Raw genomic sequence first — 12906 nt, 5'->3', positions numbered from 1 at the left:
GTTGTGCCCTCAGGACATTGTCTATATCCCCACGATATCTGGAGTGCTCTGGTTACTCCTCCCCCTTCCCATTCTCGCGAAAGCTGCTCCTGTAAAAGCCCTTCGTTTTCCGCACCTCGTTGTCTTGCCAGCGCTCCACTCTGGTGTTCAGACGCAGGAAAGGTTACTGTGTGAGGCGGCCATTTTCGCTACCTCCACGAGGCCCAACCTGCTTCTCTAACAACTGCTTCTCTAACTCTGAGGTGCCAGGGCGAATAAAGATTTGTGTTTCCTCTTCGCTCCGGACCCTCTCTCTCTCTTCTCTGCGGCCCGCGCACTACAACATCTGGTTATACAACAAATAACCACAACAATAAAACAACAAGGGCAACAAAAGGGAATAAATATTAAAAAAGTGAGCATAGTGCCAGTTACTGACTATAGTGACTTTCTTCTGAGCCTTTATTTATTTGACAAATGAATAAAAAGATTAGTATTTTTCCATGGTCCCTACTGCACTGAAAGAAGGTGTGTGTGTGTGTGTGTGTGTGTGTGTGTGCGAACGCACCTTTTGCCTTTCTGTCTCTTGCGCAAAAGAGGAAAAAAAGAAAAAAAGTTTCTCTGTTTTACCTTATTTACTCATCTGTTCCCATTAGAATTGCTCCTTGAGGGAAGGAACTTGGTCTTACTCATTACTGAATCTCAAATAATAAACATGAATCTGATGCAGAGTTAGCAGCTTTAGTTAGTCCAGTAGGTATCTAAAGAGTTTTATCAGTTGGGGGAGCTCCTCTTTAAAGAAAAACAATTTTCAAAAGCATGAAAGTTGGATTGAAAATGAGGAATACGCTACTAGTTTAAAATGTTTGTCAAATATTTCAAATATCAGTCTAGGAAAAAATATGTATATATATATATTTCCATTAATTGCCTGGCATAAGTTCATAATGCTTTTTACCTCAATATTCTTGGTAGTATAATCATGGTTTCTCTATTATGGTATTATGGTGATTTTTCTTTTCTTTTTTTTTTTTGCTTCCAGGGTTATTGCTGGTGCTTGGTGCCTACACTGCGAACCTACTGCTCCTGGAGGCCACCTTTTCTCTTTTGTTGTTGTTTATTGTTGTTGTTATTGCTGTCATTGTTGTTGGATAGGACAGAAAGAAATAGAGAGAGGAGGGGAAGACAGAGAGAGGGAGAGAAAGATAGACACTTGCAGACCTGCTTCACCAGTTGTGAAGTGACTCCCCTGCAAGTGGGGAGCCGGGAGGCTCGAACTGGGATCCTTATGCTGATTTTTCTAATAAAAATTTAGATACATATAATGGTAGAGTTTTTAATTTAGTTTATTGAGTATATTATTAATAGAAGCACTATATAGACATGAAAAAGTCTGTAAGCATGCATTTATAGTATTGTTACATATTTGTGCCTAACAAGAATTAATGACAAGTTCTATTTTATATTTTTATTAAAAGTTTTATGTATATATATTTTATAAGAATTGCATTACTACATTATTGAATACACAATTGTGAGAGAAGTTAAATTAATTAGAAGTGATTCTATAAATAAATAATTTATACATATATTTATTATTGGATAGAGACAGAAATTGAGAGGGGAGGAGGGAAAAATAGATAGGCAAAGAGACAGAGAGACACCTGCAGCCCTGTTCCACCACTCGTGAAGCTTTCCCTCTGCTGGTGGGGTCCTTCCACACTGTTATGTGGGCACTTAACTAGATGCGCTACAACCTGGCTCCTGAAGTGAGTCTACCTCTTGCAAGTTTGACTTGTGTTGCCTGGAATAAAGTTCTGCAAATTTTCTATGTTTGAAATCTTTTGTTTTTTAAAGAATTTATTTATTTATTCATGAGAAAGATTGGAGGAGAGAAAGAACCAGACATCACTCTGGTACATGTGCTGCTGGGGATTGAACTCAGGACCTCATGGTTGAGAATCCAATGCTTTATCCACTGTGCCACCTCCCGGACCACACTGTTTGAAATCTTATATCACAGCTACTATCTTCCTATTTTCAGCATCCGGGTTCTAGTTTATGTCTTGATGTAGCTGCCTGTTCCACATCTCAGGTATAATGCTTGGCAAGTTACATTAAAGACAAATTGGAATTGAAAAAGTAACTTTGCTTTGGAGAAGCCAATATGGATTCTACTAATTATGGAAATGAATTCTACTAAATCCAACCTAATTGGTCTGGGAAGACAGCATAATAGTTATGCAAATGACTATCACACCTGAGCCTGTCAGCTCCCAGGTTCTAACCCTAGCACCAACATAGACTGTTGGATAGGACAGAGAGAAATCGAGAGAAGAGGGGAAGGCAGAGAGGGGGAGAGAAAGACACCTGCAGACCTGCTTCACTGCCTGCGAAGCAACTTCCCCCAACCCCCCAACCACCCCCCCCCCCCGCAGGTGGGGAGCCGGGGGCTCAAACCGGGATCTTTACTCAGAGCCTTGTGCCTTTTGCGCCTTTTGCGCCTTTTGCACCTTGCCACGTGCGCTTAACCCGCTGTGCTACCGCCTGACCCCCTTCAAATAAAAAGGTTCAGTTATGCAAGATGAGTAGATCTTAGAACTCTATTGTACATGCCAGTATAGTTAACAATACTTTATTGTGTAATTAAAAAGACCTCTGTGTTACTACTTCTAACAAAATAGTAGTAACTAATACCAGAGGAGTTTTTTGATGGTGATAAATTTGAGGCATTGACTATACTGATTATGATGGGTATATTTTAATCAAGTTACAAACTAGTGTTACAAACTTGATACAAAATTTTCATGTCAAATTAGAAAAAAAAACAAGAAAATCCATACTACTTTGTGTAAACATACTTAAAAGCAACATTTAAAGAACATTTCTGGGAGCCAGGCAGTGGCGTACCTGGTTAAGTGCACACATTACAATGTGCAAGATCCCAGGTTCAAGGCCCTGGTCCTCACCTGCAGGGGGAAAGCTTCACCTGCGGTGGTGAAGCAAGTGTCTCTCTGTCTCTCCCCCTCTTTACCTCCCCCCTCTCAATTTCTCTATCAAATAAATAAATAAAAATAATTAAAAAAGAATTTTTCTGTTTCCAGATTTTAGTGACATCTGTGATAACATCTTTGGTCCAATATTTACAGGTTTGCATCATTTGTTTTTGATCAGTGTCATTTTTTTTTTTTTGCAAGAGAGTTCCATGTAATAGTGTGTCACGTGAAGTGTGAGAAATTTAAAGCACATTTAGTTTAGGAAAAGAAAATCCACAAGTAAACCAGTTGAACAAGAAAGGGATTGTTGACAGACCTGCACTGGCCCCTATGGCCTCCCTTCGTTTTTGAAATCAAGTCTGGGGTAATCTCATCTTTTGCATTCTTGGTGTTGAGTTTTTGGAGTCAAAAGGAGTATACTGTACTACAGTTGACCAGGTGTTTGGACAAACTATGGTTCATCAACCTATTTCAAAAGTCTGAAAACTTCTGGTGCCCAGGTTGTGAGAGGAGAAATCATTGAAGTAATGCAGGTAAAAAAAAAAACAAAAAACAAAAAACAACAATGAACAAACAAACAAACAAAAAAAACGAAGCACAGAGCCAAATACATTGCAACCTGAATTTGTCTGGGCGGGAAGCCAGGAGCTATTGGGGCTAAGCATTTCCACCTCTGAGGCTGAGCCTCCTATCACCTCCGGCTGGGTCCCCACTAATCCCACAACCTGCCGCGGGACTGGGGCTCTGGGCGGGGCGCGGCTCTAGCTCCTCCTCCGGGCGGAGCGGGCTGGGAGGCGGGGCCGCTGCTGGGAGCAGAGAGACGCCGGCGCCCGGCCCCCCGCCCCGGCATGGCCTGAGCTGTCCCGGCCGCCCGCCCGCCCGCCTGCAGTCGGTCCTTCCCTCGACTGTCCCGCGGCGCGGGCCGGGCTCTGGGCGCTGGAACTCCCCCCCGCCAGTGCTTTGAAGGGTTCCCGGCAGAGCGGGGAGATGTCCGGCAGCCGGAGGAGGGGCGGCGCCCCCTGGCACAGCTTCTCCCGGTTCTTCTCTGCTCGGAGCCCTTCCCGGGACAAGGAAGAGGAAGACGAGAGGCCGAGGACTAGCCCGCCGCCCGCTCCGAGTCGGGGCTCTGCCAGGTAGGGGGCGCGGGGCGGGGGCGCGGGGCGCGGGGTCCCGCTGCCAGCCGCACTTCGTTCGCTGCTTTCTGTTCTCTTTCCTCCATTGCTGAGGCTTCCTCCTCCTCGCCCACTGCCGTGCCACCTCACTCCCCTTCCCTTGCTTTGCCAAGTCGGTAAAGTTGGTGACCCGCGACCCAGCGCGCTTCTCTCCCTCTCTTGGTGGTGGGTTCGGTTCCCGCGCCGGCGCGGCCGCTGCCCAAGTTCACTGGCGACAGCCAGACCCGGGCTTGCTGTTGCGGGCAGACGGGGCACATCTAAAAAATCACCAGTCTCGGAAAGGTAAACTCTGCGAAAGGCGCCAAACAGCGTAGGTATTATTTTCCATCTTGAATTTCTTTTTAAAAATATTTTTATTTCTTTATTATTGGACAGAGACAGAAATTGAGAGGGGAGAGTGATAGAGAGGAATGAGACAGAGATGCCTGTCACCCTGCTTCACCACTTGTGAAGCTTCCTCCATTCAGCTGGGGACCAGGGGCTTGAACCCGGGTCCTTGAGCACTGTAATGAGTGCACTTAACCAGGGGTACCACTGCCTGTCCCCACCTCACCCTCATCTTGAATTCTCAAGACGACTTTTTTTTTTTTAAGAGTGTTGCGGTAACAAGTTTCCAAAACTTTATATATATCCCGCTTACGTTTTTTCACCATCTCCTGGGCACTTAAATGATGCAGTCCGCCCCTCTTATCTCTTTCCAACTTTAGGAAGCAGCTCCTTGAAGGTCCCAAAATGATTCCAGAAACTATAATTGGAGGTGTGAAAGCCTGAGCTTCCCCTGCAATCTTTCCTCCTCCTTAAACTTGATGTAAAATCGGAAACTTGGTTTTTTACTTGTCTTGTAAACCAAACTTTTCTGGCTTCTTTTCATCCCTCCTAATGGAGGGAGAGAGATTAAAGGAAATGCAACTGGCTGTTTCAAACTTTCCTGTGAGAAAGGAGACTTACGTTACATCCTCTCCCAGATTATATTGGGAGAACAGTTGGAATGTGCTGGAGAAAGTTGTATTTACTCCAGATTTTTGAGACTACGTGAAGGATTTCCTAGGAAAAAGGACGGGGAAATTGAGAACTCTACTGTGACTGAGCTGGGGCTCTGGGTATTTAGATTTTGTGATTTGATTCTGGTCGGTTCTATGTTCATAAGTTTTCCTATTGGTGAAATATATTCATTTGAAAAATCTGTAAATAGAATACCTTGTCTTACCAAGAGAGTACCTACTGTAGTTGCTAGAGTTTTCCTGGTAAGTTTCAGGTATTGCTGCCCTGAGTTTCAGGTATGACAGCCCTGACTGTTAAAAGAAGAATTCAAAATTACACAGTAGTTAAAAATAGTTTTTAAGTCTGACAGGACTCAGCCAGAATGTCAGATCTGCCGGTGTGGGCAGACAGCCTGTGGTGCCTGTCATCAGTGTAACAACACTAACAATCTTGGATAATATGGAAGCACTGTTCAAAAGAAGTCCTAAGGAGATTCAGCAAAAGAAAGAAACTTGAGTCAGTCTTGTAAAGGAGTAGGCAGACCAGTTTCAGTTTTATATTGGAACTGTCCTGAAACCCTGTCTGCTTCTCTGCCATACCTTGGCTTTTTAGGTAATTCTTTCATCTCTTTTCTGTGTAGACCTGATTTGTCTACCTGTGACTTCTCTGTTCTCACCATCTTCAGTAAGCACTGACTGGCTTTTTGACAATGAAACTTTAAATTGTGATTTTATGAACAGTAATTTTATTCTCATCTTTTTTAATTAAGTGGATAGCAGGTAATTCTGTGTGTGGATGTTCTACAGTTTTAAGTGAGCTTTAAAAAAATTTTTTTTAAGCTATAAACAAATGGAAACTCATTGTAGTCAGTGTCCTGGTAATGCAACACCCTGATATTTATGATATTGGAAACAGAATTGCAACTTGTCACTGTGATCTTGTTTCAAAATGAAAAAGTGTTTGGAGGTGGTAAAAATTTTGTCTTAATGGGAGGCCAGTTTACCTTTGGTACTTGGTACGACAGGGGTGTGAATGTGTTTGCAGAAATTGTTCTATTCTCCTCCTACCTTCTGCTCCCCAAAAATAACCTTGATCCATACTGCTAGTGAGGGAGAAGTGATAGAATGAAGTTAAGAAGGCTGTGAACTCCAGCTCCATCAGCACTCAGAGAGACAGAAGAAAAAGGAGAGGGACATATGTAGGTAGTTATGTTGTCATGAGTAGCTTGGCCGGTGGGTGGGTGGTGGGGCAGCGGGGAGAGGATTCAATCAGAAAGGAAAGGTATAAATGTGGACAGATAGTTGTAGAGCTGATGGATGGCCCATGTCTACAACCTTAGGGAAACTGTGGTGGATTGCAGTGGGGAAACTGAAGATTGAGAACTCTGGTGGTGGGAATGGTGTGGATTCAAACCCCTGTCGACATGTAATTCTGTAGTACAAAAATAAATAAAGAAGAAAGCGTTCTGTTCTCTGAAGGAACTGTGGAAAGCTGGAACGACCTCTTAAAATGAGTAATAGTAACATCTAACTTGTACTTTACAAAGTACTTTTAAATAATGTTATACTATTGTAAGTATTACTAACCATAGTAATGTACATTGTAAGGTGTAATATTACTACACTTGAGGTTGGACAAATTTTTTTAAAAATATTTATTTTATTTATTTATTCCCTTTTGTTGCCCTTGTTGTTTTATTGATGTAGTTATTATTGTTGTTGTAGTTGTTGGATAGGACAGAGAGAAATGGAGAGAGGAGGGGAAGACAGAGAGGTGGAGAGAAAGATAGACACCTGCAGACCTGCTTCACCGCCTGTGAAGTGACTCCCCTGCAGGTGGGGAGCCGGGTTCGAACCGGGATCCTTATGCCGGTCCTTGTGCTTTGCGCACCTGCGCTTAACCCGCTGCGCTACAGCCTGACTCCCTAGGTTGGACAAATTTATAATTTACTTTAAAAAAACAGAGTTAAGTTCAGCAGAGAAGCAATTACAGAAGCCAGACCTTCTACCGTCTGCACCCCACAATGATTCTGGGTCCATACTCCCAGAGCGATAAAGAAGAGGAAATCTATTGGATATGGAGCTCTGGGGGTGGGTATTGTGTGGAAATGCACCCCTCTAATCTTGGTCTTGTCAATATTTCCATTTTATAAATAAAAGAAAATTTTTAAAAAGCAGAGTTAAGGACATTTTCAGAAATGTTATAGCTACTGGTACTTCTCAATGAACAGGTCTCAAATCCTATGCTCCGTTTACAGTTGAGACTACTGTAACATACATTAAAGATTAACAGTGGGAGGGGGTGATAGCATAATGGTTATGCAAAGAGACTCTCATGTCTGAGGCTCTGAAGTCTCAGGCTCAATCTCCCGCACCACAATAAGCCAGAGCTGTGCAGGGCTCTGGTGTTTCTCTCTGTCTTTCTCTCTCTGTATCTCTTTCAAAAATAAAATAAATAGAATACTTAAAAAAAAAAAGATTAACATTTGTATTCTGGTTTTTCTATATACTTGAAATGAATTCATCCTCTAAAACTTGTGTTTTACATTATTTTATTCAATACTTCCAGTGGTAACTTACATGAATTTTGCTGTCTAACTTATGTGTCTACAAATACAAAAGGAGACGTACATGCCTTAAGAACTGATGTCCTTAAGAACAGAATTAAAGGTTCAACCCAAACATGATAATATCAATAAAAGTTAGATTTACATTATCCTGACAATTTTTTTTTAGTTTGTTTTTATTATTGATTTTTGCCTTTGGTGGGGGCTGGGGGCTGTTGTAATTACACCATGTTGTACATAATTAGGTTTTCCAATGTTTCTCTATTTGAACCATAGGAGGAAAAAAATCTTTGTTTTTATGCTATAAGTTATTGTAAGCTTCAGTTAGTGTGGACACATTTATTTACTGAACTTGCTGCTGTGTATTCAAATGTCTTCGCTTCTAAAGGCCAACTGTTACCTATCCTGTTTTTTTATGGGAGTTCAGGTGTGAGCACTGAAACTATTGGCAATACTATTGGCAATACTCATAGCTACAGTGCTTTGGCAAACTATTGGCAACACTCATAGCTACAGTGCTTGACAAGATCCAGGTAGTGTTTGTGTTAATTTTAAATTATGTAGACATGAAAACTGTAGTTCAAGTTCATAAGAAACTTGAGAAACCTTGAGTTCTGTGAGTTCTAGTTTGAGAATCATGGTTGCAACCTTCAGCAAGGTTTATGAGCTTCCTAGGAACAAACTCATGAGAGGTGATAAGAGCAAGGAGGGCTTTAGAGCCAATGTGATATCCACCAATAAGATAGGTGGATCTTTAAGGCAATTTTAGTATTTGAGTAAATAGAGAACTTAGCCTGGGAGATGAAAATAGGGAATAGTTCATTAGACTATACTAGGGATCTCTGATCTTTTATACTTTTGCCTTAGTGGGATTGTGAAAGAAAGAGGTTGTAAAGAAAAAAAAAAAAAAAAAAAAAAGGATTGTATAGGTCTCTAGGTAGTATTTGGCTCTCAATCTAAAATTCAGGGAACTTTATGAAAGTCCATTAAGCTGCTACTGCTGCAGTATGAGGTTGGATGCATTGTTATTTAAAAAACTTATTTATTTACTCCCTTTTGTTGCCCTTGCTTTATTTTTGTAGTTATTACTGTTGTCATCATTGTTGGATAGGACAGAGAGAAATGGAGAGAGGAGGGGAAGAAAAGGGGAAGAGAAAGATAGACACCTGTATACCTGCTTCACCTCTCCTGGGGCAACTCCCCTGCAGATGGGGAGTTGGAGGCTCAAACCAAGATCCTTATGCTGGTCCTTGCGCTTTGCGCCACCTGCTGTGCTACCACCCTACTTGACTCCCCATTGTCATTTACTTGAGAAAATCATTATTCTTTACATGATGGTCCTACTTATGAGTTGCAGATAGCACTTGGAACTCAGGAGCTGGATATAAAGGTGAGAACTCTCCTTATTTAAAAATAATACATATGAGAAAATTATTATTCTTTACATGATGGTCCTACTTATGAGTTGCAGATAGCACTTGGAACTCAGGAGCTGGATAGAAAAGTGAGAACTCTCCTTTCTTATTTAAAAATTATATATACATATATATATATATATATATATATATATATATATATATATATATGAAAGGTGAGAACTAGTTTTCAAGAACTGACTGCACTTAACTCCTGGGCAAGTTGTTTCTACTTGTATCTCATTTAATCCTCACCCTCAGCCTATAACCATTAAGAAAATTTCATGAAGAAAATAAAAGTGAGTTATTAGTTGCAGAAACTGTTGGCAGCTTGGGTGGAACAATTCTTTTAAGTTAGACCCTTGTCATTTGCAGGACATTTGGCACATGACATCACCTACTAGTTGCCAGTTGCATTCCCCAATCATGGGGAAAACTCAGAACACCTCCACACAAGTGGACAGGATGGGGAGTCCTCCCACTTCCTGTGGAGATGATTTACCCCAATTCATAAAAAGAGTAAGTTTCAGAAGTGAGATTTGAACTTGGGTTTCTAACGAATTCCAAAGCTTCAGTTCTGTTTTATTTTTTCATTACCATTCTGCCTGCCATCCTTTTGACCTATGGCCCTTCAGTACACATTTGAGATATACCACTTGGACCTGTCTTACTTTGTTGTTGGATGAGCAACAGTGTGACCCATTTAAGAAATATTCTCTTGGCTGTTATCTTGACCTAGATATTATTGCTAGAAAGAAGGTAGACAGGGCACTAGACCCAAATACAGAGTTTGCATCTTATTGGCATCCCTGTTTCTCAGTGAGGAGTTCATTGATAGAACCTTAAGGAACATAGTAGTTTTTTTGCTGTTTTGATTTGTGACTCTGGCTGAGAGAGTTAATTGGGTAGAGGCGGGAGGTTAATAGGCTATATCAAGAATATAACCACATAAAAAGGGGGGCAGATGATAATGCACCAAATTAATAATATATTGCTAAAAAAAAAAAAAAGAATATACCGCTATGCTCAGCTTCAAGTTGCCCTGCTCCCCACCTGAGGGGGATGCTTCAGGAGCAGTGAAGCAAGTCTGTAGGCGTCTTTCTCTCCTATCTGTTCTTTCCCTCTCAATTTCTGTCTTATAATATGAAATAGAAAGGGAAAACAAACAAACAAAAAACGTCACTGGGAGCAGTGGGTTTGAGCCTTGGTGATAACCCTGGTGAGAAAAAAAAGGGAAAAAATGTCAATAGTATACAACACGACCCAGCTCCAGCATATTGACAGTGCTGGAAACTAGACCTGAGACTTCAGGTTATCAAAACATGCACTTGGCCTGCTGAACTGCTGGTGCTCATGTGGTTTGGCTCCGGGGGGGGGGGGGGTAAGCCTCTGACCCTCCCTCACCAGTTCTAGTGACTGCATGAAATAGAAAGAGGCATTGGGAGATATTCTGGTATGAACATCCGTTTATTTGGAGATGGGAACAGGCTTTTATACTGAGTTAAATAAAGAACATTTTTCATATATGTCAGAAATTACAGGTTTCTTAAAGGTTGGTATGACAAGAATTGATGAGATACATAAAGGTCAAGACAGTTAGTTTCCATGATGCAGGCAAGTTAATTATTAAAAGGTATTTGAGAAAACCAGTAAAGTGAGGTAGAGAAGGAGAAAAACAGAGCTTGATGTAAATCACAGATATCAAAGAGCACAAGGAAATAGAATATGGGGTCTCACTGCTGGGTACTGGCAGGAGTGTGTGATAGAGTGTGTTCTCCTATATGATCAAAAGGTGAAGTTATACCAAATGTGTGAACTCTGAATGACTATCATGAACTCTGAGTGAACCCTCAAGCAAGCAGCCATTTGGCCTGCTAGCAGGGGGAACTAAGTGTGAGAGGCTTGTAGGCTTTCTGTGAGCTTGAGAGACTAACAAGGAGAAACTGAGTCTGGGAGACTTTTCCCTCTTGGCTCATCTCTATAAGGAGAGAGGCTAACAAGTGGGGTGTCTTTCTAGACCTCCATCCAAGGATGGGAGAGTTCCCCTAAGCTCTACCAAGCTTTCACATAGTCCTACACTGAACCACTTCTCTGATCTTCTTACTTTAAGTCAACTTAAGTTTATATCATCTTTATTAAGATATAGAGGCAAGCAAGTTACAAGATACGTTATATCCAAAACATACTGGTGAGAATATAGGCATTGGGTTCCACACTGCTTCCTTCCTTCTTGGAACCCTTGTTAAAGTTGCACAGTCTTGAGAGCTACATCTGCCCCTGCCGGTGGTTCCCTACACTCTATCTGTTGTTAGCACCCTGGTTCTATTTAAATTACTGGTATTCCTATGACATACACTCCCTTCTAACATACTGCCTATTTCTTATTATCTCTCCTCATTCAGATGTACATTAAATTGAAACAGGACTAATTCTCAGTTTTGTTCACTATTTTATCTTAGGGCTCTCTAGCTACACATGGTAAATATATGCTGGCTGCATAAATAGATGAATATTTGCTACAGTGGGGGGAAAAATGTCAATAGTGCCCTTGATGACCAGCATGAAAAATCAGTCTTTAAATTAAAAATTACTAATGTTGGCTGCAGTTATCAATTACGTTGTGATAAAAGGGAGTTTTCCTGAATTTTTCTATTAACTATACTCTCATGGTTTGAAAGCACTAGAGGAAAAATGCTAATGAAAGGGAGTCAGGCAGTAGCGCAGCAGTGCAACAGGTTACGTGCATGTGGCACGAATCACAAGGACTGGTAAAAGGATCCCGGTTTGAGTCCCCAGCTGCCCATCTGGAGGGGAGTCGCTTCACAGGCGGTGAAGCAGGTCTGCAGGTCTATCTTTCTCTCCCCCTCTGTCGTCCCCTCCTCTCTCCACTCTCTGTCCTATCTAACAATGATGACATCAATAACAATAATAACTACAACAATAAAAAACAAGGGCAACAAAAGGGAAAATAAATATTATTTTATTATTTAATTATTTTAAAAAGGTGACATTAACAAAACCATAGGGTAGGAGGGGTACAACTCCACACAGTTCCCATGACCCAATCTCCATAACCCATCCCCTCTCCTGATAGCTTTCCCATTCTCTATCCCTCTGGGAGTATGGACCCAAGATCATTGTGGGATGCAGAAGGTGGAAGGTCTGGCTTCTGTAATTGCTTCCCGTTGAACATGGGCGTTGACTGGTCGATCCATACTCCCAGCCTGCCTCTCTCTTTCCCTAGTAGGGTGGGTCTCTGGGGAAGCGGAGCTCCAGGACACATTGGTGAGGTCATCTGTCCAGGGAAGTCTGGTCGGCATCATGATGATTGATGTCGGCATCTGGAACCTGGTGACTGAAGTCTCTGGACACAGTCTGAAGTGAAGCATGCTGAGGTGGTACTCGTTGCTTTGATTAGGTTGGGATCAGTGGATGCAGTATTATTTGGTATGAATTGAGAGAAGCATGCAGGAAAGTGCACCCCACCCTAAGGTTCCAGGACTAGGAGAAATATAGTCTCTATAGTGGAAAAGTGAGGTTCCTGCTGTCTTAGGGTTCAAGAAGACAATAGATAGTTATTGTTGTAATCACATTGTTTGGTAATTGGGTTAACTTTGAAAAACCCCTTTGTTAGGATTTGCTGTAAAATACCAGGAAAATAAATATTTTAAAATGCTAATAAAGTTGAATAGGAGCTACCTGTGTGATGCTGATTGAGTCAACTGTGTAAAGTTGAAGACAAAGTCAGAAGCTCCTATCTGCAGTAGTAAAGATGACTGGAAAATTCCAGAAGGCTG

The 12906-nt window shown here is 41.6% G+C and overlaps 1 protein-coding gene across 3 annotated transcripts in view; it reads left to right on the top strand.

Moving 5' to 3' along the window:
• Positions 1–3776: 3776 nt before the first annotated feature.
• CRYBG3 (crystallin beta-gamma domain containing 3) overlaps positions 3777–12906 on the top strand; it is a 108843-nt gene continuing 99713 nt past the window's right edge. For 2 of the 3 annotated variants that reach the window (XM_060172093.1, XM_060172092.1), the window contains exon 1: positions 3777–4108. In XM_060172093.1, coding sequence (XP_060028076.1) covers positions 3963–4108 — 146 coding nt within the window. In that variant the 5' untranslated portion in view covers positions 3777–3962. The remainder of the gene's footprint in view (positions 4109–12906) is intronic. The other variant, XM_007529827.3, reaches the window with a different exon arrangement.

This window comes from Erinaceus europaeus, chromosome 14 (genome assembly GCF_950295315.1).
Source record: "Erinaceus europaeus chromosome 14, mEriEur2.1, whole genome shotgun sequence".
NCBI lineage: Eukaryota > Metazoa > Chordata > Mammalia > Eulipotyphla > Erinaceidae > Erinaceus > Erinaceus europaeus.
Note: the sequence above shows the minus strand (reverse complement) of the source record. Positions and strands in the feature narration are given on the sequence as shown.